Source organism: Drosophila suzukii, chromosome X, assembly GCF_043229965.1.
Source record: "Drosophila suzukii chromosome X, CBGP_Dsuzu_IsoJpt1.0, whole genome shotgun sequence".
NCBI classification, from domain to species: domain Eukaryota; kingdom Metazoa; phylum Arthropoda; class Insecta; order Diptera; family Drosophilidae; genus Drosophila; species Drosophila suzukii.
In genome coordinates, this window is record NC_092084.1 from 4,069,649 (window position 1) to 4,097,519 (window position 27,871).

At 48.4% G+C, this 27,871-nt stretch overlaps 1 protein-coding gene across 5 annotated transcripts in view; it reads left to right on the plus strand.

Moving 5' to 3' along the window:
* The window catches only part of mgl (low-density lipoprotein receptor-related protein megalin), a 156,617-nt gene that overhangs the window by 126,644 nt on the left and 2,102 nt on the right, over nt 1-27,871 (plus strand). For all 5 annotated transcript variants that reach the window (XM_065867704.2, XM_036820933.3, XM_065867706.2 and 2 more), the window contains exons 3-14: nt 1,610-1,762; nt 2,232-2,363; nt 11,388-11,663; nt 12,121-12,375; nt 12,629-14,953; nt 15,337-20,994; nt 21,080-21,291; nt 21,356-21,762; nt 21,825-23,329; nt 23,593-23,905; nt 23,970-26,156; nt 26,345-26,592. In XM_065867704.2, the coding sequence (XP_065723776.2) occupies nt 1,610-1,762; nt 2,232-2,363; nt 11,388-11,663; nt 12,121-12,375; nt 12,629-14,953; nt 15,337-20,994; nt 21,080-21,291; nt 21,356-21,762; nt 21,825-23,329; nt 23,593-23,905; nt 23,970-26,156; nt 26,345-26,592 (13,671 nt within the window). The remainder of the gene's footprint in view (nt 1-1,609; nt 1,763-2,231; nt 2,364-11,387; nt 11,664-12,120; nt 12,376-12,628; nt 14,954-15,336; nt 20,995-21,079; nt 21,292-21,355; nt 21,763-21,824; nt 23,330-23,592; nt 23,906-23,969; nt 26,157-26,344; nt 26,593-27,871) is intronic.

The following is a 27,871-nucleotide window of genomic DNA, read 5'->3' on the forward strand; positions in this document are numbered from 1 at the left end:
TATTATCTTAAACTTACGTAAACGATTTTTAAATATTTAAAAATCAAATCTACAAAACTTTACATCGTAAATCATATATTTTTTCAAACTCAACCATTTTTAAATTTTTTTCTAGACCCTTACAAGAAGTTTGAAATTATTTTAGATTCCCCATTATGTTGAAACCTTTTTCTTTCCCGGGGCTTCTTTTGTTTTTGACAGGTTCTTTGTGCTGATTTCATTCCGCTCTCAAGTCAGTTTCAATTCCTGGTTTTAGTTCGTGCCAATTGTGTTAACTTCGCATCGAATCGGGCTTAATTGAAGTTCGGTTTCAACTTCCATCGAAGATGCGGCATTGCAGGATGCAGGTTGTAGGTTGCAGCTGGAGCAGGTGCAACCAGAGTCGAAAATGCGAAAAATACTGGGAATAAAGGGAGCTCTAGTGGCCGCCTTTCTCCACTTTCTCTCACTTGGCCGCAGAAAGTTGGGCACGTGCAGAGTGCACGTAGCCGGAAACAAATGACATTGTCAGCGCCCTGGCCCCAAAAACTGAACAATCCTGCCCCTCGACCCCAAACGAACCCCCTTTCTCCCCGCCACTGCCCCTGCTCCGCATCCTGCACCATTTTCCCCGTCGAGAAGAAATCCCAGCTAAGCATTTCCGGTCGCGTTCTGACTTGCCTGCTCCTTTTTCCTTGGCCTCTGCTGTTGCAGTTTTTCCTGCAGTTTTCCCCGCAGTTTTCCCTCATATGTGTGTGTTTGTGTTTGTGTGGATCTGTGTGTGTGACAAGGCCATTAGCCGCGGCGGCTTTGGCAGCCACAAAAGTTGAGGCGCATCCTTGCAGCTGCCATTTTATGACAGTCTTTTGTTGTCTGCAGCCGGGCTTCTCTTTTTCCCTTTTGGCCAAGCTCCCTTTGCAACACTCGAAAAAAGCGCATTCTCAGCTTGTTAATTAGCAGGAAAGCATTTCTAATTCGAGTAAATAGGAAAAGGAACAATAGCAATGCGCCGAAAATCACATTTTTAAATCATTTTAGCTGTAGATTTAACAGATCTAGTGTTATTTGCTTTGTTTAAATTTGTATGCTCGTATTAACAAAAACAAAGAACTAATAATGATTTTAAAGAAAAACCTTTTATTTATTTCAAACCCTATTTTCATTATTTCGTTAATAAGCCATTATTATGAATTAGAATACTAAACAAACAAAGAACTAAAAATGATTTAAATAAATACATATTAATTACTTAAAACAGTTTTAAAACTAATAAATAATACTTTGTTTTTTAGAAAATCTAATCCTGTTAATTTTTAAATTGATATCATAAAAAATATATATTTAAAATCGTAACTTTTAATTTTGTTTATTTAATGTTGGTTAAACGATAACTTTTACTTTGGAAATATTTATTAATTATTATTAATATTTCCAAAAATGCTTCCAATATTATTTCCAAGTGCATTTGCCAAATTGACAGCTTGTTTACTGGCACTGCATTGGTTATTAGCAAAGTTACGGACCGACTTGCGTATAAGTCCGATGACAAAGCGGCATTCACATGCCAATTAGTTCGACAAAGGGAGCCGCCTACTGACTCGCTTTTCCCGCTTTTCCATGCATTTTCCAGGTGGCAGCCTGGGCAGCACAGGTGGCAGCGGCATCAATACCGAGTGTCCGACGGACTCGTTCCGCTGCAACAACGGCAAGTGCATCTCGCACCACTGGGTCTGCAATTACCAAAAGGACTGCGACGACGGCGAGGACGAGATGCAGTCGTGCCGTAAGTATTAACCATCCAACCAACCAGAAAGTCCACCGTTCTGTGGAAAGTTTGGGGGAAAACCGTAATTAAAATATGAAATTATAGACAGTAATTAAGTGGGCCGTGCGATTCGCCGCCGAAGAAACCGAGGAAGTATTCAAGAGCTCTGCGGTGGCGATTCGCTGAATGGTTTAATCGAATTCCACTCGAGCCATTATCCACAGGAATTTCCGAAATTAATTAAATTGAACGCGTGCTTGTTGAAGATCGGATTCTGATTATGGCAGAAAGTGCTCAATGAAAATGCAATCATGTTACTATTTTGATTTTTTTAATTGACTCAAGATACGCGTTGAATTTTTGTTGCTTTTGGAGTAACTAGCTTCCAGAAAGTATAAATTGTGATGTTAAAAAATCCCATTCTAAACTTAATTTAATTTCAATTTTAAATCAATTATTTGTAACGTATCCCTAACCAAAATTGCAGCCCCACCGGAATGCGAAACGCCCCAACTGAACTGCGGGCAGTATGTGTTCAACAAGACCTATTGCATCCCCCCGCATTACCGTTGCGATATGATCGAGGATTGCGAGGATAAATCGGATGAGGCCCAGTGCAGTGAGTACCATACATCCACTTTATCAATATATATCTAACCATCAGTTAGCCCCCATGCAATCTCAACGATTCCGAGAATTTTCTTGCTTTGAATGTAAATTTGTTGACTCCACAAATATTGGCTAGCTCATCCTCGTCCTCATCGAAATCCTTTCAAGAGGGTGGTGCCGTAACAATTTGCTAAGCAAAATGTTTGCATTTTATTATGCCAATTTTATTTATGCAAATTTCAACACAGAGATGTTACCGAAGACCGCAGTTCTTGTTTTCCCAACTAAATTACAGAAGCGCACAAGTATACCAGAAATATGTACAGACAAAATACAAATACATACCTGAATATGTATATGTATCTGAGGAGAAATATCTGTGAAATCCCCAAGGTAAAGGCCGCAAATTAGCGAGGAAAACTCAAGACGAACAGAAATGGATCAATTTGATGTGGGGCCATAAATCCTTTCCGTGGGCCAGGGGGCTAAGGGTGGAAGGTTAACCCTTTTGCTAGTGGAATTGATGATGGCCGGCCAAAGTTGTTTCCGTTGAGGGCTTCATGGATAGAATCGCAAATGAAGTTCAGTTTTGTTGAGTCGAGTAGAGGGCCCAAAAGCGATGAAAAGTAAGCAGTCTTTGAAATAAAACTCCACTGGGAACTTATGTGTATTTCAAATAAAGTTGGAGTGCAAAGTTGACCCTCGTTTAAAGAAACATTTAAATGTAAGGTATAAGAGACTTCAGCCACAAACTCATAGATAAATTCCACTTGAAAATCGGGATCCAAATACCCAAGTAATGAAAATTGAAAGTATTTGTTTGGGTTCCATTGGAATAAATAGGTTTAAGTTGTGACCCTAGCTTAAAAAACTTATTTTAAAGTAGAATTTTAGAGAATTCAGCGACAAACTCAAAATCGGAATCCTATTACCTTAAGTTATGGAATTTAGAAGTTCATTTTTGTGTTCCTATTCCGAAAACCATTGGAAGTACGGAAAAATCGAACATGAAAATGGGTTAAAGTGTTAACCCTTTTTAAAAAGGTACATTTTAAAGTAGAATATTAGAGAATTCAACTACAAACTCATAGAGGTATCCCACTTGAAAAGCAGGATCCAATTATCCAAGTTATGGAATTAAGAAGTTCAGTTTTGTTTCTTATTCCGGAAACCATTCGAAATACGGAAAATTCGAACATGAAAATGGGTTAAAATGTTGACCCTCTTTAAAAAGGTACATTTTAGTGTAGATCATTAGAGAATTCAACCACAAATTCATAGAGGCATCAATCTCCAAAATCGGGATCAAATTACCCAAGTTATGGAATTTAGAAGTTGAGTTTTGGGTTCCTATTCCGAAAACCATTGAAAATATGGAAAAATCGAACATGAAAGGGGTGTAAAATTTTGACCCTCTTTTAAAAGATAAGCTTTAGTGTAGACCATTAGAGAATTTAATAACAAACTCATAGAGGTATCAATCTCCAAAATCGGGATCCAATTACCCAAGTTATGGAATTAAGAAGTTGAGTTTTGGGTTCCTATTCCGAAAACCATTGGAAATACGGAAAATTCGAACATGAAAGGGGGGTAAAATTTGGACCCTGTCTTAAAAGGAATATTTTGATGTAGATCGTTAGAGAATTCAACCACAAACTCATAGAGGAATCCCACTATAAAATCGGGATCCAATTACCCAAGTTATGTAATTTGGAAGTTCAGTTTTAGGTTCCTGTTCCAAAAACCATTGGAAATACGGAAAAATCGAACATGAAAATGGGTGAAAATTTGTACCCTCTCTAAAAAGGTACATTTTAATGCAGAATATTAGAGAATTCAAGTACAAACTCATAGAGGTATTCCACTTCAAAATCGGGATCGAATAACTAAAGTTATGAAATTTAGAAATGCGGCTTTGGGCTCCCATTCTGCAGATACGGACAAGTAGAACAATTGAGATTTTAGTAATTATTTTGCAGAGAAGGAATTATAAATTATAGTTAAGGCTAATTTGTTTGGTAAGATGGAAACTGGAGCTCAACATTGTGACCCAATTTATTTATTGCTTTGTCTGACAGACATCTTCCTCTCTAATTGGCTACTAACTTCCTTGACTTTTTCTGGCCAATGATTAATTTTGGCCCCTGGACTTTTGGGTAATATCTATCGCTGAGGACTTTAATAATCCACTGTACTTTTGGCCAACATCCTGCCCCCACTTTCCCAGCACCTCAACTCGAAAGTCTGTTGTCTGCTCGTTGAGCAAAGAATTTAATGCATTTTTAACAGCTCTCGCTCGGTTGGAGTTTGTATAGCCCTCTCTTTCTGCGACTTATCGCCCGCTCTCTTTCGGTGATTTCCCCGCTTTTTCCCTGGCACTTTCCCCCGTACTTTCCTTTTGGCATAAAGTTCAAGTGCATTCAGCCAGCAGACTGTGAGCCGCACATTTTGATTAAAAGTTTGCCGAGTGAGAATCCGAAGAAAAGGAGTCGAGTCCTGCCGCCAAGAGAAAGAGATGAAGATGGAGAATGAGAAAGAGAGGGGGATAGTGGCCAGAGCGGGATGGCAGCATGTCCATGCAAATCGCCGAAAAGTGCCCAAGACTTGTAGAGCATTTATTGCTTGTTATTTAAGATTTATGCACCCGCACACACACTCGCACACTCGCCCACCGTCAGGCAAACAAATATTTAAATATCTTTGAGGCGACCAATTTCCAAGTGTCCCGCTTTTCCGCTTTTCCGACTTTCCCGCCTCCCGCCTTCCGCCTACCGCTTTTCCGGCATCCTTTTGTGCAAGTTTAGCTGGCAGCTTTGACGACTCCAACTCTGGTTCCGTGGAAAACGAGGGGGGTGGTGTGAAAATGTGGAAAACGGCTAGACAAACGCTCCACAACTTTGTCCTGCGTTCGCCGTCTCTTTCGCGCCAACGCAGCCCGTCCCGCTCGCACATCTAAGCCCAGCTAGGAGGCCAATTTGTCCGCTCAAAACGGGCCTGATCAGTTGGCTATCTGACTTCTTAGCCAGCTTAAATAAATATGTAAAAAGTAATAACTGAAGATATAAGTTCTTGTTCGTTTCCAAACCAAAAATGTTGACAAACTGATTTCAATTGAGCTAATCAAAATCAAATATTACGAATATCTGATATTTCTATATGATATCTTAACAATTTCAAAAATAACTCAAGATATAAGATATATAATATTCAAAATATTCGTAAATTTATTGCGTTTGTCTCACACATACATACACATTTTTTTAAAGTTTCTAGGCCTTGTTAAAGTTATCCCTTAACTGTGGTTTTCTTACTTCACAATATAAAATAATATTTTAAGACAAATAAGTCTGCTCAAATGAATATTTTTATAAGGGGTCACAAACAAATTGGGACTTTAGAAAAAAACGTTCAATTGAAGAATAAATAAAAATAGATTGTAATAACTCCTGTTCTGATGATAAATATTGGCTGAAACTATTTTTAGCTACTTTATAAGCAGCTCTGATGGCAAAAAGCAGAAGGGTTGGGTAGATAGTCATTCCATTTTGGGTGCAGAAAGTTTTGCCGGCACAAGATCAAGTTTAAATTTCGTTTTAATTTAATAAGACGTTCGCGTAAAACGAGAGCATGCCCTCTCCTTCCCGCCGTCTGTTGCTGTCTCTTTCTACACACCCTCGCCCTGTTTTGCGTAACTGTTTCTGTCCCTGTCGCACTTTGTTGCACAATAATTTATCGCGCTTAAATGGCGACAAAATGTTCACTCTTATTGCGTTCTTAACAAATTTATTTTGCGTACGTGTCAACGCGTCGTCTTCTTCAGTCAGGGTGACAGTAGTCCCCTTGCTTACCCCCTTTCCCGCCGCCCATGGCCCCCGCCCTTAACCCCCCCCTCCTTTATTTGCAAGAGTGTTTGTGTGTCTGCCTTTGTTTGCTTAATTTATGGGATATAAATATTAGAGCGGGCTTATTTCAACTATTTAATTACTTCAGGTGTTGTGCGAACAGGGAGATGGATGTGGATGCGGATGTGGATGCGAATGTGGATGCGGATGTGGATGTGGATGCGAATGTGGATGTGGATGCGAATGTGGATGTGGGAAGATGGGGGCTATGCCATCTCGAGATAGTCCACACACATCCAAGATAGCAATGTAGTCAGGTAGTCATAGCGATACAAATTACACACATTTCCCCAGATGTGAGCAATTAAAATCAACAGATTGTTTGTCTGCAAATTCGATTTTTAGGCTTTACATTATATAAAAAGAGTTGCTGAGATATTGAACAGTTTTATCTCTTATGTATTATGTTAAAAACACTTTCAAAATAAACAAAACTTTAAGAAATACTTAAAAAATGAATGAGCACATATGTTTCTATCATAATTTTATATACACTATATAATATAATATAAGATCTGAAATTAAATATGGTTTAATCTTAACAGCTCTCAGCATTTTTTTTAGCATTTCTCATAGTGCAATTATGTTTTAGAGCTTGAGGGCATAAGAACACCTCCAAGGCAACTAATATCTGTGAGAACGAACAGCAGACATCTGCTGTGAAAGAAACTTGGAAGTTACCTTCTCCCACTTTTCGCACTTTTCCACACTTTTGCCCACTTTCCACCCGATTATTTTCGCTTCCGTTTCGCCAGCGTTGCGGTCGCAAGTCAACAAGCTGAAACTGAAGCATAAATAGAGGCTGAAGCACTTTTACTTGTTTACGGCTAAAACAGAGGGGGCTTGGGGTATTTACCGGGAATTTACCTGCAAATTTTCCAGGCGGACATTTCGCTTTTAATTGCAGGCAGCATCTAATGAGGCAGATATAGCTGCGTAAAAAGTGCGTAAAACCAAAAAGAGCGAAGAGCTTAAGCCGTCATTACCAGAGGCCCCTTAAAACTGTCCTACCCCCCCAATACCTGTCCGCCGAACCCAAGTGTTATAGTCACCTCCACTTCATTTAACTGTCCATCCAGTGATGACGACAGAAAAATATATATATATAGTAAATAGGTAAAATGATTTTTTATACTCGCCAATTTTTGGTATTACTTTCAGTTATTTGCAAAACGTAAGGGGTTATGCAAGTTCTATTTATTTTACGATATCTTTCTCACTTAGAAATAATTTATTTTAAAAGAATACTATTTTTCATCACCGATAAAAATGTCTTAATAAATAATGCAAATTTAATATCTTTTTTAAATTTGATTTAACTTTTTGGGCTTGCAATTGGTTTTTAAAGAGTACCTACTTTTCTGTCTAAAAAATATAATATTCATAGCCCAGATTATTTCATTCTGAATTTAATTGAAACATTTGTCCATAATACAAATGGCAATGCATTCAAATTCAGTCTTATAGGTTATTTTTTAATTTTAATACAATTTAGATGTTTTTGCTTGTGTTTTCTATGTTTTTAAAGTAAATCAGGTATCTGTTTTGTAAAACATAAAACATTTGTCCCCAAGCTGACCTCTGTAGCTAACCATTTTTGGCGGCTGAAAAGCCAACTTTTCAGCTCTGTTAACTGTCTCATAAACTGTCATTACCCCCCGCCCCTGTTCTTCCTGCAGCCCCCCTTTCTCCGCCCTTTCTCCGCCCTTTCTCTGGAGCTTTTCCTCCCTTTCTACGAGTTTCTCTGAGTGGCGACGATTGCAGCTGACGTTTATTTGACTGCAGCTAAACGTGACGGGCGGTGGGCGGTGGGTTGGGTTTCGGGAGGGGGCGTGGCACTTGTCGCGCGAAATTACACACCCCTTCAGTCTTCCCCACCCCCCCTAAGCCCCCGCTTCTTGGCCTTGCTACACGCATAAAAGTCTTGGCTTGCAATAAAAGTTAATGCTGAGAAAACAGCGAGCGAAAGAACCAGAGAACCCAATTAGAAAGTGTTTGGTTAAAATACAAAAAAAAAAACAGAAAAGAGAAGTGTAAGAGAAAGGCGGTGGGTGTTGTTTATAAAGTGCCAACAACAATGCAGGAACCCCCTTGCTTTTTGGTTAAAGTTTAGGGCCAAAAGTTTTGCAGCCAAGCGGAAGCCAGTGAAAAATGAGTTAAGAGAAAAGTGTGAAAACTAATCTTAAATTTATAATGCACACTCGATATTTTCTTCAATTAAATCATTGCTATCGAAAACATTTTTTGAAATGGTTTTCCTAGCTGCAAGCTTGACCGAAATGCATTGGCCAACGCCCCCCGTTTGTCATTACAATTTGTCTTTAATGCAATGCAAAATTGCGGAGTGAAATGCGGAGGGAAATGGGAGAAAGCGAGACAGCTAACGAATTTGTAACAAATTGTTTGGCGTAAATCTTTTGGCCAGGCCACGCCCACAAATTGCAAGGGGTCGAAGGATTAGCAGCGGAACATTTTAATGTCAGACAGTCGGGGTGGAGTTATTTCCAGGGGAAAAATCGTGGAAAAACGAGGAAAATGGGCAAAAATAGGGGGGGAAATGGAGGGGCTGCCCCGAGTGCGTGACACATTTTTATGATCACCGGAGTCGGAGGTTCACAAAGTTTCGCTTCCGCTGCTCCACTTTGTCAATAGGAAAAGCAGCAGGGAGCCAACAAAGCAGATAGTTACACAACAAAAATTAAGTTACAATATTAAACAAAAGAAATGGGCAACAAGAAAAAAATTTAAAAACTTTATTCTACAACAACATTTCCTCCGTTTGACTATCCTATTTTTGATAAGTCTTATTTATAGTATTAGTTATACACAAGAATATTATTAGTTGTTGAGATTAAAATATGTATAGCCAATGTGTTTCCCATTCCACACCTGTTAAATGTAGTGTATATATATTTATTTTTTTCTGCACTGCTTTTACCTGCACTCACACTTGCACACTCTCACACAGACAGGGACACTTACACAGACGCAGCGCAGGATACGCATTCCATTGTTTTGCTTGGAGAAAGTTTTGCGCTGTCGGGGAATATTTATACAACTTGGCTTGTTTAACTTGCACTAATTAAGTTTGCCCTGCCACACTCGGATGCTCCCGTTGGGGTCCTGGGGCCCCCGTGGCCCCCATTTCCACGCTAATGTTCCGGGAGTTAATCGGGGGTATTGGGAGTGCGTTGGGGAGGGGGGATGAATCCCGGCCAGGGAGACAGGGAGACAGCCATAAAATACTCGTTGCCAAGTTTATGATGTCCAGAGACACTGGGAACCGGCATAGATCAACGGGGCGTCCGCCATGCTGGCCAAGACTAAGCTGGAACCCACATGCACCTACAGTGGAAGCTCCCCAAGACAAACCGTAAACCTAAAACTTTTAATTAAGGCCAGAACCTCCTTGTTTTTATTAATCTATTAAGAAGTTTATTCTTTTTAAAACCTAGGAAAGTATATTATCCAATTTCTACAACATTTATGGATCTTCTAAAGAGCTAACAATAAAATATTACTAAATATAGTATACCTGAGAAAATTGTTCCACCTTAATTTAATACTTTTTCATAAAATAATTATTTTAGAAGTATTTAATTTATCGTTGCTCTCATCTATTTAACACAGATTAAAACAAAGAATTTTATTGGGGCACCCAAGATTTAGTATATATTTTGCTTGTCGCATTACAGGTCCACCCTGTTCAAGACAAACATATGTCCCCATCAAAGCCACACATATATCATCTTCTTAAAGCCCCGATTCGCCTGCAGTTGTTCTAATTTAGTCATTCAAATGCACGACTTTCCCTGCTACCTCTTTCTTGTTAACCGAACCCTTGACAGGTCCACACCCTCTTCATCCGCCCTATACCCTGGACATTTGTTTAGGCAGGGTGGATTAGTCCTTAAATATTGAAGTGAAAAAATATTCAGATTAAATGTTTGGGAAAACTAGTTCTCATATATTATATTGAGTATTTTTACAAGATATTACCATCAATTTTAGGGACTTCCAACTCGTTCAAATTGTGTATTTTCTATAATTTTAAGGGGTATTCTTAGCCCCAACAGTTTCCCTGGCCACATCCCTTTTTTGTGTGGCTTTCGGGGGGAGGGTCCTGCAACCAACTACTCGATAATTTATAGCACTTTTGCCTGCCGACACACACAACTCAAGTGCACAATCCGGGGGAGATGGACGGTCGGACGGACGGACAGTCGAACGGACAGGCGGACGAGTCGAGCGGACAGACAATCACGCCCGACATTGGTACAGCGGCCATGCATTATGTATACGCCATGCGTGTCCAGCCAGGAGCCACCCCAAACCCGGGGCATCAAAATTTAATGTCTCTGGCAGCACGAATAGTTTTGGCCTGCCATTTTTAAGGCCCTCCCATTAAAATACTGGTTGACTATATATACCTGATGAGCCGAGAAACGACCTCTGTCTTGGACAATTGGTTCCGGTATCCAGGGAAACCCCATTGAGCCATTGGCGCCGCCCCCAAATCGTCCATGAATGGGTCAAGAGCTAAACTCTCAATGCGAATGCAATTAATCACAATGGAGGGTCCCGAAATGAGGTCTAATTGAGTGCAGTCATGTACAGATTATTATCCCAGGGCGTGCCGGGCGAAATAGTCAAGCAATAGGGTGGAACCCTTAAAAATATATCAATTAAGTATGTAATAGAGGTATTTCGATTAGGCAACTAACTATTGTTGTTGATCTGGCAGAATTTTGTTGTAGTCTTATTATTAAATCTTAAATTAGCTAAGTTATAAGCCTTTGATGTATTTTCAGAAATCACTACGGAACCAGGGAAATCATTTTTAATTGTCATTTTTAAGTGACCAAAAGTATGCTGTGATTCCTTTTGAGTTATAAATATATATTGGTGCATGCTTTTAGACACCTAAAATCAATTATGCCGCTGTTTATAATTCAAAGGAAACTTTAATATTTTTGAAGATATTTGATATGCATTGATGGATAGATATAAATATAGATATTTTAATAGATTTAGAATAACTATTGAATAAAAAACAACCCTTAAAGATAACCCTTAAAACAAAAACTAATACAAATTACTAATCGACCATGGAACTTCCTTGGATTTTCCAGCTTACCGCAAGTGCCAGCACACGGACGTGTTCTGCAACGCCCCCACCGGAGCCGCCCCCGCGGAGGGCGCCCGCCTCGCCGGTCCCTGTGTGCCGAAGGAGAAGCGCTGCGACGGCTACTTGGACTGTCGCACCGGGCGGGACGAGGACGGCTGCAGCGGCGTGTCCTGTCGCCTGGACCAGTTCCGCTGTGCCAACGGACACAAGTGCATCGACGCCGCTCTGAAGTGCAACCATCGCGACGACTGTGGCGACAACTCCGACGAACAGGGATGCAGTAAGTACACCCAAGGGGACATGACTCTCCCATTAAAATTAGGAAAATGAAATCTGATGGAGCTTGAGAGAGGTTTTTACAATTGCATACAGTTTAGCAGTTATCAGTCAGACTTAAAACATTATTTTGTTATACAGAAGCAAACAATCCGCTAAAAATAATATAAGTTCAAGCTAAGCTATAAAAATAGAACATCTATTTTAAAATCGGATAATTTGATTGACTGAAGAATTCGCGCTGAATCCGCTAAAAATAATATAAATGAAAACTAAGCAATAAAGATAGATAATCTATTTTAAAAGCGAACAATTTGATTGACTGAAGAATTCGCGCAGAAAAAATATATATTGCCTATAAAAATATAACTGTACTAGTTGTGCTATGTCAGCTAGCTATCTCTTTTTTTTCTCTAATGAAACATACACCCTACTGATACATTACACCATGTCCTCTTCAGATTTCCCGCCCTGCCACCACGCCCAGTTCCGGTGCTCGAACGCCCGGTGCATCCCGTACAACTTCCACTGCGACGGATACCACGACTGCGCCGACAAGAGCGACGAGGCCAACTGCACGGCCATCGCATGTCCGGATAACAAGCACCTGTGCCCGCGAGGTGGCGCTAGCGGCACTCCCAAGTGCATCCTGAAGTCGCAGCTGTGCGACGGCAAGCGGGACTGCGAGGATGGGAGCGACGAGGAGACCAACTGCTGTGAGTATCCCCCAGGGATTCCTTCCCTACATACAACCTATATTCAATGGAAACCGAATACTATCGGGAAATTTTAAAATGCTTTGTATCTGGAAACGGAGATCGGTAAAAATCGTTTAAATTTGATATTTAGAATGGGGACGAGGTCCTCTTATGTCTCTAAAAAATGTGATACTAGTGACTAGTGATACGGCTATATTTTGTTGTTACCATTATAACCCCATTCTATTATATGTTCGCCTTCCCATTCCAGCGATTGCCTCCTGTCCCGCCCTGAGCTGCGAGTTCAAGTGCGGACCCTCGCTGACGGGGGGTGTGTGCTACTGCAAGCCGGGTCAATCCCTGGCCCCGGACAACCGCACCTGCGTGGACCTCGACGAGTGCGCCGAGTGGGGTCACTGCGACCAGCTGTGCACAAACACCCTTGGCTCGTACACCTGTCAGTGTGCCCAGGGCTACACTCTGATCAACGACTCCAAGTGCATTGCCCCGGATGCGAACAACCTGCAGCTGATCTTCGCCCACGATCGGGCCATTATGCGAATGCAGCCCCATGGAAGTGAGCTGAAGGTACTGGCCAATGCCACCGCCGCGGCGGGTGTGACCTTCCACTACGCACGAAACACGCTCTACTGGTCGGACATCAAGACGCGGAAGGTGCAATCCCTGCCCCTGGATGACCAGAACAAGGCCGTCTCGCCTTTCGATCAGACGCTTCCGGGCACCTGGGCTCCAGTCGCCCTGGCCGTCGACTGGGTGGGGGATAAGATATATGTGGCCGATCTGGTGGGCCAGAAGATCGATGTTTTCGAGCTGAGTGGCCAATGGCATGCGGTCGTCCTTGGCTCCAACCTGACCTCACCCGCCGACCTGGCCCTGGATCCCACGGCGGGTCTGATGTTCGTCGCCGATGGTGGTCAGGTGCTGCGTGCCCACATGGACGGAACCCATGCCCGGTCCATTGTCTCGGAGGCGGCCTACAAGGCCAGCGGCGTGACGGTGGACATTATCGGGAAGCGGGTCTTCTGGTGCGACTCCCTACTGGACTACATCGAGTCGGTGGACTACGAGGGTGCCCATCGGGTGATGGTGCTCCGGGGCCAGCAGGTGCCGAGTCCCTCGCGGTTGGCCCTGTTCGAGAACCGGATTTACTGGACGGATGCCACCAAACAGGGCATCATGTCGGTGGACAAGTTCGAGGGACCCACCTCCATCCAGGTGACGCACAAGGCCAAGGACATCAGGGAGCCAAAGGGCATCATTGCCGTGCACGCTCTCAGCCAGCCGAGGGTATCGAATCCATGCGGGAACAACAACGGTGGCTGCAACCACATGTGCATCGTGACAGCGGTCAAGGGAGCTCCCACCGGCCTGGGATTCCGGTGTGCCTGCTCCACGGGCTACCAACTGGAGACGGATCTCAAGCTGTGCAAACCGGTCAGCGAGTTCCTCATGTACTCGCAGCAGAGATTCATCAAGGGAAAGGTCCTGGAGCCTGTCATCGAGGGATTCAGTGATGCCATCATGCCGGTCGTCTCACGGCGGGCCCGTTTCGTTGGCCTGGACTTTGATGCCCGCGACGAGTTCATCTACTACTCGGACGTTCTGCAGGATGTGATCTACAGGGTGCATCGCAATGGAACCGGCAGGGAGATCGTCTTGGCCTCCCAGAACGAAGGTGTCGAGGGACTGGCCGTCGATTGGGCCTCCAAGAATCTGTACTATATCGATTCCCGCAAGGGTACCTTGAACGTCCTATCCACGCGGAATGTCACTCATAGGAGAACACTGCTGAAGAACCTTAAACGTCCGCGGGCCATTGTGGTCCACCCCAATCGAGGATTCATCTTCTTTTCCGAATGGGATCGTCCTGCGAATATCACCAGAGCCAATACCGACGGCAGTGGTCTGTTGGTCTTCAAGAACGTGACCCTGGGCTGGCCAAATGGTCTGTCCATTGACTTCAAGGAGGATCGGGTCTACTGGTGCGACGCTCTATTGGATCACGTCCAGCACGCCAACTTGGATGGCACGGACATCAAGACGGTCAACTCCCGCCTGGTGCGACATCCCTTCTCCATTGTCATCCACAACGACTGGATGTACATCACGGACTGGCGCCTGGACGCCATCATCCGGCTGCACAAGCTCACCGGCGAGCAGGAGGAGATGATGGTCAGGGAGCCGCAAACGAACAGGCTCTACGGGGTCAAGGTGTACAGTCATGAGGTGCAGAGGATCGCGGATACGCAACCCTGTCACCGGAACAACGGTGGCTGCCAGAAGATCTGCTTCGCAGTTCCGATTGGAGGAGCAAATGGTACGACCGGCGAGGTCACCACCACATCGCCGCCCTCCTTCGGTCGCCTGCAGTCCCGCTGCTCGTGTCCCTATGGCGAACGCCTGGCCGAGGATCAGATGAGCTGCATCCCCGATCCCAGTGCCGAACCCCCGGTGCAACCGTGCCCGAACTCCTGGGACTTCACCTGCAACAACCAGAGGTGCATTCCCAAGTCGTGGGTCTGCGATGGCGACGATGACTGTCTGGACAACAGCGATGAGGAGCAGAACTGCACAAGTAAGTATTGGGACTAGTGTGGGAGCATAAGGTATCCTAAAATTTCCTTAAAAATTTATGTAAAAAGTCTAAGAAGATGTTGACTCACGTAATTCCGATTTAACATATATATTATTTTCTTATAAACAGTTACGGATACAAAAGAATCAAAAGTTGAATTCTTCAGAATGACGAATATTTTTTGATCAGTGAGCAATATTAATTTGACTGAGTGATAATGACAGTTTCTTTTTTTTATTAAGATACATTTTTTTTAGGAAATTAGTTAAGAAATTAGACTCTCGATAATTGAAAATTTGACTATGCTTAGAGGACATTTACTTATCCAAAGGAGTCTCTGGGAGCACCTTCATTTCAATGACCCACCCCTTTCCCATCCACAGAACCCACCTGCGGATCCAACGAGTTCCAATGCCGATCTGGTAGGTGCATTCCCCAGAACTTCCGCTGCGACCAGGAGAACGACTGTGGCGACAACTCCGATGAGCAGGAGTGCGGCAACGTGACCTGCGGCACCTCCCAGTTTGCCTGTGCCAACGGACGCTGCATCCCGAACATGTGGAAGTGCGACAGCGAGAACGATTGCGGCGATAGCAGTGATGAGGGCGACTTCTGTGCCGAGAAGACCTGCGCCTACTTCCAGTTCACCTGCCCCAGGACGGGTCACTGCATTCCACAGAGTTGGGTTTGCGACGGCGACGACGATTGCTTCGACAAGCAGGACGAGAAGGACTGTCCCCCGATCTCCTGCCTGGCGAATCAGTTCAAGTGCGCCGATCTGCGGCAGTGTGTGGAGGAATCATACAAATGCGATGGCATACCGGACTGCAATGATGGCTCCGACGAGGTGGGCTGCCCCCCAATGGGACCCAATCAGTGCAATCTGGAGAAGCACTTCCGCTGCAAGTCTACCGGGTTCTGCATCCCAATCGCTTGGCACTGCGATGGCTCCAACGACTGCTCGGATCACTCGGATGAGCAGGACTGCGGCCAGATCACCTGTGCCCAGAACTTCTTCAAGTGCAACAACACGAACTGTGTGTTCAAGGCCTACATTTGCGATGGCAAGGACGATTGTGGGGACAACTCGGACGAGGGAGCCGAGCACGCCTGTGTCCCGCCCCCCTTCAAGTGTCCCCACGGCCAGTGGCAATGTCCCGGGGTCTCCGAGAGGTGTGTGAACATCACGTCCGTGTGCGACGACACCCCCGACTGTCCCAATGGCTCCGACGAGGGCGAAGGCTGCGACCTGGCCGAGTGCGAGCATCAGGCGGGTCAGTGCTCCAGCTTCTGCCAGAAGACCCCCAACGGAGCGCTGTGCGTCTGTCCACCCGGGTCGGAAATCGGCGAGGATGGCTACACCTGCATGGACACGAACGAATGCGATCCCCCCGGCCTGTGCTCCCAGCAGTGTACCAACACCAAGGGCTCCTACTTCTGCTCCTGCACGGATGGCTACATCCTGGAGCCGAATAAGCACACCTGCAAGGCGGTCAATCACACAGCCGCCTTCCTCATCATCTCCAACCGCCACTCGATTCTGGTGGCCGATCTCAAGGAGCAGGGACTCGAACGGGTGCCCATCATCGTGGAGAATGTGGTGGCCACCGCCTCGAACATGCACACGGGCACCATCTTTTGGAGCGACATGAAGCTAAAGAAGATCTCACGATTGGATCGCGGCATGGAGCCGCAGGAGATCATCAACACTGGCTTGGATCTCGTCGAGGGCCTGGCTTACGATTGGATAGCCCAGAATCTATATTGGCTTGACAGCAAGCTGAACACCATCGAAGTATCCGCAGAGAACGGCTCGAATCGCCTGGTATTGGTCAGGGAGAACATCACCCAGCCCAGGGGCATGTGCATCGATCCCAGTCCTGGGGCTCGGTGGATCTTCTGGACGGACTGGGGCGAGAACCCCAGGGTGGAGAGGATCGGCATGGATGGTACGATGAGGAAGACCATAATCAACACCAAGATCTATTGGCCCAATGGTCTGACCCTGGACATAGCCACGAAGAGGGTTTACTTTGCCGACTCCAAGCTGGACTTCATCGACTTTTGCTACTACAATGGAACCGGAAGACAGCAGGTCCTGGCTAGCAGTCACTACCTGCTGCATCCGCACTCGCTGTCTCTGTTTGAAGACACGCTCTACTGGACGGATCGGCAGCTGAATCGCGTCCTGTCCGCCAACAAGTTCCGTGGCAAGAACCAAACGGTGGTATCACATCTGATCAGTCAGCCGCTGTCCATCCATGTGCATCATGCCTCCCTGCAGCCGATGACACCGAATCCCTGCGCCGGAGCACGCTGCCAGCACCTGTGCCTGCTGAGTCCTAGTGCCCAGGAAGGCTACTCCTGCAAGTGCAAGCCGGGCTTCAAGCTGCTCAGCGAGGGTCGCTGCATCGAGGAGGAGAATCCCTTCCTGATGGTCGTCAAGGGCACCCAGATAGTGGATCTACCCCTGAATGGAGGCGATGCCCGGGCCGGAGCCTTGGCACCCGTGATTGGAATCGAGAGCAGTACAGGGCTGGACTTTGATCGCAAGGGAGAGACGCTGTACTGGGTGCAGGGCAGGGAGGACGATGACGAGAACTGCACCATCTACACCACACCCTATGGTGGTGGCAACAAAACCCTATTCCTGGGAACCGAAAGCGGCATCGTGGGTGCCCCCTATACCATCGCTTTCGACTGGCTGGGCAGGAATCTGTATATCGGCAACCGAGTGGCCAGCAACATTGAGGCCGTGCGAGTGGATGGCAAGCAGAAGTACCGCACCATAATCCTGGCCAACGATGGTTACCCCAACTCCGTTTCCCGGCCCAAGCAAATCGTGCTCGATCCCACCGACGGGAAGCTCTTCTGGATCGACGAGGGTGTGCTGGAGGTACCGATTAAGATCGGCAGGGTGGACATGAACGGACAGAACCCCATTGTGGTCTTCCAGGACTTTGCCCACCCCGAATCCCTGGCCGTGGACACGGAGAAGAAGATGCTGTACTACAGTGCCAGCAATCCGGCGGTAATCGGTTCCATGGACTACAATGGCGATGATCACACACTGATCGTGATGAAGGACTCGCACCCGATGGCCAAGCCCCGCAGCCTGGGCATCCTGGATCACAGGCTGTACTATCTGGATCCATTGTACGAGCGTATTGTGAGGATTGATCTGCCGCATGGCGATAATCCCAAGACCATCGTGGACAACGAATCTGATCTGCGGTCCATGATGATCTACAAGAAGCGCGCCCTGATGCAACATTCCTGCCAGACGAACAACGGTGGTTGCAAGCACCTCTGCATCCCCGGAGCTGGAGCGACCAGGACCTGTGCCTGCGGCATTGGTTATCGCAAGGAGAACGAGATCAACTGCGTGGCCTACAAGACATTCGCCGTGGTCTCCCAGCTGGACATGATCAGGGGCTACAGTCTGAGCGACAGCTCTGAGGCCATGGTCCCGGTGAGCGGACCTGGCCATCACATTCTCCACGTGGATGTGATGTACCGCGAGCAATGGATCTACTGGGCAGAATACAATCGTGGCTACTGGAACGGCATCTTCAGGTCGCGACCCAATGGCACCGATCTGCAGCATGTGGTCAAGGATGGCATCGGTAGCAATGGCATCCGCGGACTCACCATCGACTGGGTGGCCGGCAATATGTACTTCACCAATGTCTATCCCCACGAGAATTACGTGGAGGTCTGCTGGCTGGATGGCAGCAATAGAAAGGTGTTGGTCAAGACAACCACCGATGCTCCCCGTGAACTGGCCGTGAATCCCATCAAGAGGCTGCTCTACTGGATCGACTACGGCCAGCATCCGAGGATCGGAAAGGCCCTGCTGGACGGCAGCAAGTGGACCCCACTGGTGACGTCGGGTATCTCGTTGCCTCGCGATCTCACCATCGACATGCAGACGCACGACATCTACTGGGTAGACTCGAAGTTGGACACCATCCAGAAGATCTCGTTCAATGGCGTAAACCGCAAGGTGATCCGCCGTGATCTGCCCAATCCCATGGGCATCGCTGTCTACCTGAACGATGTCTACTGGGTGGACAGGAACCTGATGACGGTGTTCAAGGCCTCCAAGCACAGTGCCAATGAGACGGCCACCAGGGTGAGGACCAACCTGGAGAAGCTGCGCGACATTGCCATCTACAACATTAACAACCAGCCTCAGGACGACACCAATCCGTGTGCCCACTTGGGCAATGGCGGCTGTGATCAGTTGTGCTTCAGTTTCCCACCGGAGGGCGGCGCCACTGGTCCTTCGGGCCGGAACTTCCGTTGCGAATGCGCCACCGGAAAGCTGAGCTCCGATGAGCGCAAGTGCGAGGTGGTCAATGAGTACCTGGTATTCGCCACGAGAACAGAGATTCGTGCCGTCAACCTGGATCCCCATTCCACGGAGGTGCCCTTCACACCGCTGACAAATCTCACGAATGTCGTGGGCCTGGACTTTGACTTTGCCGACAACCGAATGCTCTACACCCAGATCCGCCCGTGGGCCAAGATCGCCTACACCAAGGCGAACAAGCCGGGTCACGACGACATCACCGTGGTCCTCAACAAGGGCATCAACCCCGAGGGCATTGCCTACGATTGGACCCAGCAGAAGATCTACTGGACTGACAGTTCGAACAACTCTATTTATGCCATGAATCTCGATGGCAGCGAACTGGTGATGATTGCCCGCGTGGAGAGGCCCAGGGCCATTGTCCTGGATCCCTGCAATGGCACCTTGTTCTTCACGGACTGGGGCAGGTTTGGCACCTCTGGAAAGATATTCCGCACCACCATGGCTGGTTCCTTGAAGAGGGCCATCGTGGATAAGGATCTGTCGCAGCCAAGTGGCTTGGCCATCGACTACGACGAGAGGCGACTTTACTGGACGGATGCGGTGAGGGAGAAGATCGAGAGATCCGATCTGGATGGTCAGAATCGGGAGCTCCTGGTTGCGGCCACCATTTATCCCTTCGCCATTACGGTGTTCCGGAACTACATATACTGGACGGATCTGCAGCTGAGGGGAGTTTACCGGGCGGAGAAGCACACCGGAGCCAATATGGTGGAGATGGTGAAGCGCCTGGAGGATTCCCCGCGAGACATTCGCATCTACAGTGCCGATCGGCAGAAGTGCAATGTGAATCCCTGCCGGATCAACAACGGCGGCTGTGCCCAGAGCTGCCATCCGGCTCCCAATGGCAAGGCGGAGTGCAAGTGCGACGACAACACCAAGGTGGTCAACGAGGGCAGGATGTGTGCGCCCAGGAACAACACGTGCGAGGCCAGCAAGTTCTACTGCAAGAACGGCAGGTGCATCTCGAGGATGTGGTCCTGCGATGGCGATGACGACTGTGGCGACAACTCGGACGAGGATCCCAACTACTGTGCCTACCACTCCTGCTCGCCGAACGAGTTCCGCTGTAACAACGGACGCTGCATCTTCAAGTCCTGGAAGTGCGACCACGAAAACGACTGCAAGGATGGCTCCGACGAGCTGGGCTGCACCTATCCACCGTGCGTGGACGGTGAGTTTACCTGCGGCAATGGCAGGTGTATTCCCCAGGCCCAGGTGTGCAATGGGGTGAACGACTGCAAGGACAATGCCACATCGGATGAGACCCACGAACGGTGCCCCATGAACACCACCTGTCCGGCCAATCATCTCAAGTGCGAGAAGACCAACATCTGTGTGGAGCCCTATTGGTTGTGCGATGGGGATAACGATTGCGGCGACAACTCCGATGAGGATCCCCTGCACTGTGGCCAACGAACCTGTCCCACGAACAGCTTCCGCTGCCCGAACCACCGATGCATTCCGGCCACCTGGTACTGCGACGGGGATGATGACTGTGGTGACGGAGCTGATGAGCCCCCAGATTACTGCAAATCCGAGGGACGAACCTGCTTCGGGGATCTCTTTACCTGCGACAATGGCAACTGCATACCCAGGATCTACATCTGTGATGGAGACAACGATTGTCTGGACAACAGTGATGAGGATAACCGACATCAGTGCAGTGAGTACTGGAGCTCCTAGCTTCACCCCCTCCCCCCCTCCCCCCCTCCTTACATATTATATTTCATTGCTACCTTGCTCCCTAGATGACCGCAAGTGCGATGAGGAAACGGAGTTCACTTGCGTGGAGAACAAATCCTGGCAGCGTGCCCAGTGCATACCCAAGAAATGGATCTGCGATGGAGACCCAGACTGTGTGGATGGAGCCGACGAGAACACCACCCTGCACAACTGTGCCACCCAGCAACCATGCGGCGAGGACATGTTCACCTGCGGCAACGGACGTTGCATCAACAAGGTGGGTTTGAAACAAACAAATAACAAGTAACATATTTGACGGAGATATAATGTTGATTCTTCAGGGATGGATTTGCGACCACGACAACGATTGCGGCGATGGCACCGACGAGGGCAAGTTCTGCAACTCCAAGTACAAGACCTGCTCGGCCCAGGAGTTCACCTGCCAGAACTTCAAGTGCATCCGGAACCAGTCGAGGTGCGATGGCGAGGACGACTGCGGCGATCACTCGGACGAGGTGGGCTGCGCCAAGGAGAACATCACCTGTCCGCAGGGACAGTTCGCCTGCACGAACGGCCAGTGCATCGACTACAGTCTGGTGTGCAACAAGTATCCCGACTGTGCCGACGAGTCAGACGAGCCGGCACATTGCAATGTGGACGAGTGCGCCAAGGTGGAGATCAATCAATGTGGTCACAAGTGTGTGGACACGCTGACCGGCTACTACTGCGACTGCAATGAAGGCTACAAGTGGGTTTCACCTGGAGTAGTTCATAAAATATTTGATTTAATCAATTCTTTCCATTTCACAGACTTCTGGCCGATGGCAAGGCGTGTGCGGATGTGGACGAGTGCCTGGAGCAGCCAGGAGCCTGCTCGCAGCACTGTTCCAACACCCCGGGTGGATTCTACTGCAAGTGTGATGAGACCTACTACGAGAGGCAGAACGACGAACACACCTGCAAGCGAAAAGACAAAATCCCGCCCTGGCTGATCTTCACCAACAAGTACTATGTGCGCAACATGTCGGTCGATGGACATCAGTACAACCTGATGCACCAGGACTTGATGAATGTGGTGGCCCTGGACTTTGATATCCGCGAAGAGTACATGTACTTCTGCGACGTGACGGCCAAGACGATCTTCCGGGCGAAGTACGGGCAGGCGGATGACGAGATGCCGCCAGAGAGGGAGGCTGTCATCAGGCACGATTCCCACGGCCTGGAGGGCATCGCTATCGATTGGGTCGGTCGAAAGCTCTACTGGCTGGACAGGCACTCCAAGAACCTGGATGTCTCCGAGCTGGATGGAACCAAGCGGAAGACTCTGAGAAGTGGCGTGGTCGATCCCCGTGCCATAGTGGTGCATCCTGGAATCGGTTATCTGTACTTCACCTCGTGGCATCTGCAGGCCTACATTGCCAAAATGGGCATGGATGGCTCGAACTTCTCGAGGATTCTGAACTGGAACGACGGCATCGCCTGGCCGAATGCCCTGTCCATTGACTACTTCACAGATCGCATTTACTGGGCCGATGCCCACTTGGACTACATAGCCTATGCCGATTTGGAGGGCAGACATCGTCACACAGTGCTCTCAGGCAGCAAGGTGCCCCATGTATTTGCCCTCAGTCTCTTCGACGACTATATCTACTGGAGTGACTGGAACCTAAAGGCGATTGTCAGGGCCAATAAGTTCCATGGTGCCAACTACACGGTGCTGAGGAACACCACCCATCGTCCCTACGATTTGCACATTAATCATCCGCTGAGACAATTGCCATACACCAATCCCTGTGGCACAAACAATGGCGGCTGCTCCCATCTCTGCCTGATAGCTCCGCCCCCGGAGTCCACCTATCTGAACATCGAGGGCTATATCGAGGAGGGAGCTCCGATCTTCAAGTGTGCCTGTCCCAATCAATTCTATTTGGCCAGGGACATGAAGACCTGCGTTGCCAACTGTACGGCCGGGCAGCACTTGTGCGGCGGACGGGATGAGAAGTGCATACCTTGGTTCTGGAAGTGCGATGGCGAGAAGGACTGCAAGGACGGCTCCGATGAGCCAGCCACCTGTGCCCCTCGACACTGCAGGGCCGGCACGTTCCAGTGCAAGAACACAAACTGCACACCATCTGCGACAATTTGCGATGGAGTCGATGACTGCGGCGATCGCAGCGATGAACAGAATTGCGACCTGCCCTGTCCACTATCCGACTTTAAGTGCAAATCTAGCGGTAGGTGCATCCTGGATAGCTGGCGCTGTGATGGAGATGCCGACTGCAAGGATGGCAGCGACGAGGACCCCGCCGTGTGCTGTAAGTATCTCATAACACCTTAATAAGGCTTATAAATAGAACTAAAGATTCTACGAACCTTTTTTTGCTGTCATAAAATCGTGTCGAGCGCTCAGCATCGTAGAGTCGTATGAATAGTATCGTTGCATGTCTCGCTTCTTTGTGGCGCCTAACGTGTGGCGGAGCGTGATACCCCCCTTAATTCTCTCCGTAGCAACTTATGCTTCGATTTGATTTTATAGTTTCCCAATCTTAATTCCATTTGGTATCTCTTTCATCTTCAGTCAAGCGCACCTGTGACCCCAAGACGGAGTTCGCCTGCAAGAATGGACGCTGCATTCCCCAACTGTGGATGTGCGATTTCGATAACGATTGCGGCGATGATTCCGATGAGCCAGCCTACATGTGCCGCCAGAGGAACTGCACCACCGGCTGGCAGAGGTGTCCTGGCCAATCCAACTACCGCTGCATACCGAAGTGGCTGTTCTGCGATGGCAAGGATGATTGCCGCGACAACAGTGACGAGCTGCCGGAGAACTGTCCCAAGTGCAATCCGGAAACGGACTTTAAGTGCGGCAACAACCGATGCATACCCAAGTGAGTGTGGTGTTGTTATTTTGATCCTTCTGAATACTGATTTTAATCTGAAACCCCCCTTCAGGCAATGGATGTGCGACTTCGCGGACGATTGTGGCGATGCCAGTGACGAGAACGAGGCGGTGTGCAAGGGTCGCTATAGGGAGTGCTCCGAATCGGAGTTCCGCTGCGGCAACGGCAAGTGCATCTCTTCCAGGTGGCAGTGCGACCACGAGGACGACTGCGGTGACAACTCGGACGAGATGCACTGCGAGGGCTATCAGTGCAAGAACGGTACGTTCCAGTGTGCTTCCGGCCACTGCATTGCCTCCTACTTCCGGTGCGACGGAGATCGCGACTGCCGCGACATGTCCGACGAAGTCGGATGTCCGCCGCGCTTCCCCGGCGGTCGCTACTGTCCGGAGTCGCGGTTCCAGTGCAACAACAACCTGTGCGTCTCCCTGTCCGACCTGTGCGACGGCACCGACGACTGCGGCGATGGCAGCGACGAAGACCCGAGCGTCTGTAGTGACTTCAATTGTGATACCCTGCGGCGGTTCCAGTGCTCCAATCACCGATGCGTGGCCCGCTACCAGATCTGCGACGGGGTGGACAACTGCGGTGATGGCAGCGACGAGAACAACATGACCCTCTGTGCCAGCAAACAGAAGCCCTGCGACCTGTACACCCAGTACCAGTGCGCCAACAAGCACTGCATTGAGCGCTCCCAGGTGTGCGACTTCTCCGACGACTGTGGCGATGCCAGCGATGAGCTGGGCTGCCACCACACCAGCAGCTGCTCGGAACAGAACCGCGGCGGGTGCCAGCACCACTGCCACAACCTCACCGATGGCGGCTACATCTGCACCTGCTATCCCGGCTACATCATAGCCGTCGACAACAAGAAGAAGTGCTCCGACGTGGACGAGTGCCTCACGCGGCAGCACACGTGCTCGCATCAGTGCCACAATCTCAACGGCACCTACTCTTGCAGCTGCCGTGAGGGATTCCACCTCACCGATGGTGCCAGCGGCGTCTGTCGGGCCGAAAAGGAGGACGTGATCCTGGTCTTCGCCAATGGCCAGGAGATCAGGGGCCTCGATCTCCAGAAGCGCGAGGAGTTCGATGTAATAGCGGCGGAGAAAAGGATCGAGGCGCTGGACTACGATGCCCAGCAGCAGATCATCTTCTGGGCCGACAGCTACGACAAGACCATCAAGCGATCCTACATGGTCAACGCCATCGATGGTCGGGCCAAGATCGGCTTCGCCCAGGATCTGAACATGAAGGGTGGGTCGAAACCCACGGCCGTGGCCGTCGACTGGCTGGCGTCGAATCTCTACTGGACCGAAATGGACAGAACGGGCTCCAAGCCCCGCGGTCGTGTGATGGTGGCCAAGACCGATGGTCGGTATCGCCGGTCGATAGTGAATGCTGGATTGGAGGTGCCAACCTCGATAGCCGTCAATCCGCAGCTGGGCAGGATCTACTGGTCGGATGCGGGCTCAGCGCCCAAGATCGAGGTCTCCTGGATGGATGGCTCCAAGCGTCGGCCACTGATCACCGAGCTGATCCGCCATCCGGCAGGCCTGACCATCGATTACTCGCAGGATCACATCATCTACTGGGTGGACACCAAGCTGAATGCCATTGAATCGATGCGGGCCGACGGCTCCAGGCGGAAGGCCATCGTGAAGGGTGACCAGCTGCGGCATCCGGTGTCCCTGGACCTCTTCGAGTCGAATATGTTCTGGATGACCCGCGACACCGGGGAGCTGGTGCGCCAGGATAAGTTCGGGCGCGGAGTGCAGGTGGTGCTGCATCGCAACCTCGTCAATCCGTCCGGCCTGAAGGTGTACCACGACAAGCGGTACAACACCTCGCTGCCCAATCCGTGCGACAACTCCACCTGCTCCCACCTGTGCCTCCTGGTGCCCGGCGGCCACCGGTGCGCCTGCCCAGACGCCTCCGGGCCGCCGCCCTCGCACCGCAGCACCGCCGAGGTGATCTGCAACGCCGCCGCTGAGCATCCGCGTCCCGCTCCGCGAATCTGCCCATGCCAGAATGGCGGCCTCTGCAAGGAGGACGCCCAGGGCGAGCTCATCTGCGACTGCCTCGCCGAGTTCCGCGGCGAGCACTGCGAGACGAGCACCACGGGTGCCTTCGGCCACGGTGGCGCCAACGTCACCGCCGTCGTGGTGCCCATCATGGTCATCCTCCTGGTGATGATGGCCGCCGCCGGCGCCTGGTACGTCATCCGGAAGCGACCCTTGTAAGTACCCAGATGTATCCCAGATGGTTTAAATGTGAAAAAAGTCGTGAAACTACTTTGGTTTCCAGGTTTGGTTTATGGACTTGAATTACCTTCTTTCTTAATGTCTGAAAACCGAAATTTTTAATTTTCTTTAGAATTCTTTATACAATATCCTGATCTGAATTTTATTTTCTTCCCCCTTCCAGCGGCAAATTGGCTCGCATGCCGGCGATGACCTCGTCGCAGAGCGTGACCTTCCGCCACGGGTCGAACGTGGAGTTCAGCGAGAGCGGCTTCCCAGGGGCATCCGCGCCGGGAGCCGGCGACGTGGCGCCCATCGAGGGCTACAACCTGCAGACGGTGAACGCGAACAAGGCGCGCGACTTTGCCAATCCGATGTACGATGCGGTGCAGTCGGGCACCACCGCCGATCCGGGCATGGGCAACGGTTCGGGTGAGTCCATATCTTTTAAATTCTTGTGTGTATTTATATTCTTAAGAATGGGGGATCGCCTATTTTTGCAAAAATCGGTGAAAAATTAATGTTTTCGTGTTTGAATGCCAATCGATTGGGAATTTAATTACGATCTCAACGAGGTATGACATTCCCGATTCCGACCTTATTTCGCAAAATTATTGGCAAAAAACCTAGTTTCTTTAGGCCAAAAAATAGGTAGAAGGATTTCAGACCAAAATACCATTATTTTTTGCAGTTTTTCAGTCGTGTCTTGGTCAAAACGAGGCGCACAGCTGAAAGGCCAACTGTTTTGAGCAGCTAACATCCTAGGCTTCCGATCCCCATCACATTCCGGGAAATTTATTTTTTGACTTAATTTCACATTTTTTATAAGAGGTAACATCGTCTATTTTTGCGAAAATCGGTCCAAAATTAAAGTTTTCGTGTTTGAATGCCAATCGATTGGGAATTTAATTACGAGCTCAACGAGGTATGACATTCCATATTCCGACTTTATTTCGCAAAATGATTGTCAAAAAACCTAGTATGTTTTGGTCAAAAAATAGGGAGAAGGATTTCAAACCAAAATACCATTATTGTATGCAGTTTTTTAGTCGTAACTTCGTTGAAACGAGGCGCATAGCTGAAAGACCGACTGTTTTAAGCAGCTAACAACCTAGGCTTCCGATTTCCATCACATTCCGGGAAATTTATTTTTTGACTAAATTTCACATTTTTTCGTAAGGGGTAACATCGTCTATTTTTGCGAAAATCGGTCAAAAATTAAAGTTTCCGGATTTGAATGTCAATCGATTGGGAATTTAATTACGAACTCAACGAGGTATGATATTCCCAATTCCGAATTTATTTCGCAAAATGATTGCCAAAAAACCTAGTTTGTTTGGGTCAAAAAATAGGTAGAAGGATTTCAGACCAAAATACCATTACATTTTGCAGTTTTTTAGTCGTGTCAAAACAAGGCGCACAGCTGAAAGACCGACTGTTTTGAGCAGCTAACAACCTAGGCTTCCGATCCCCATCACATTCCGGGAATTTTTTTTTTTTTACTAAATTTCACATTTTTATAAGGGGTAACACATCGTCTATTTTTGCGAAAACCGGTCAAAAATTAAAGTTTCCTGGTTTGGATGCCAATCGATTGGGAATTTAATTACGAGCTCAACGAGGTATGGCATTCCCGATTCCGACTTTATTTCGCAAAATGGTTGCCAAAAAACCTAGTTTGTTTAGGCCAAAAAATAGGTAGAAAGATTTC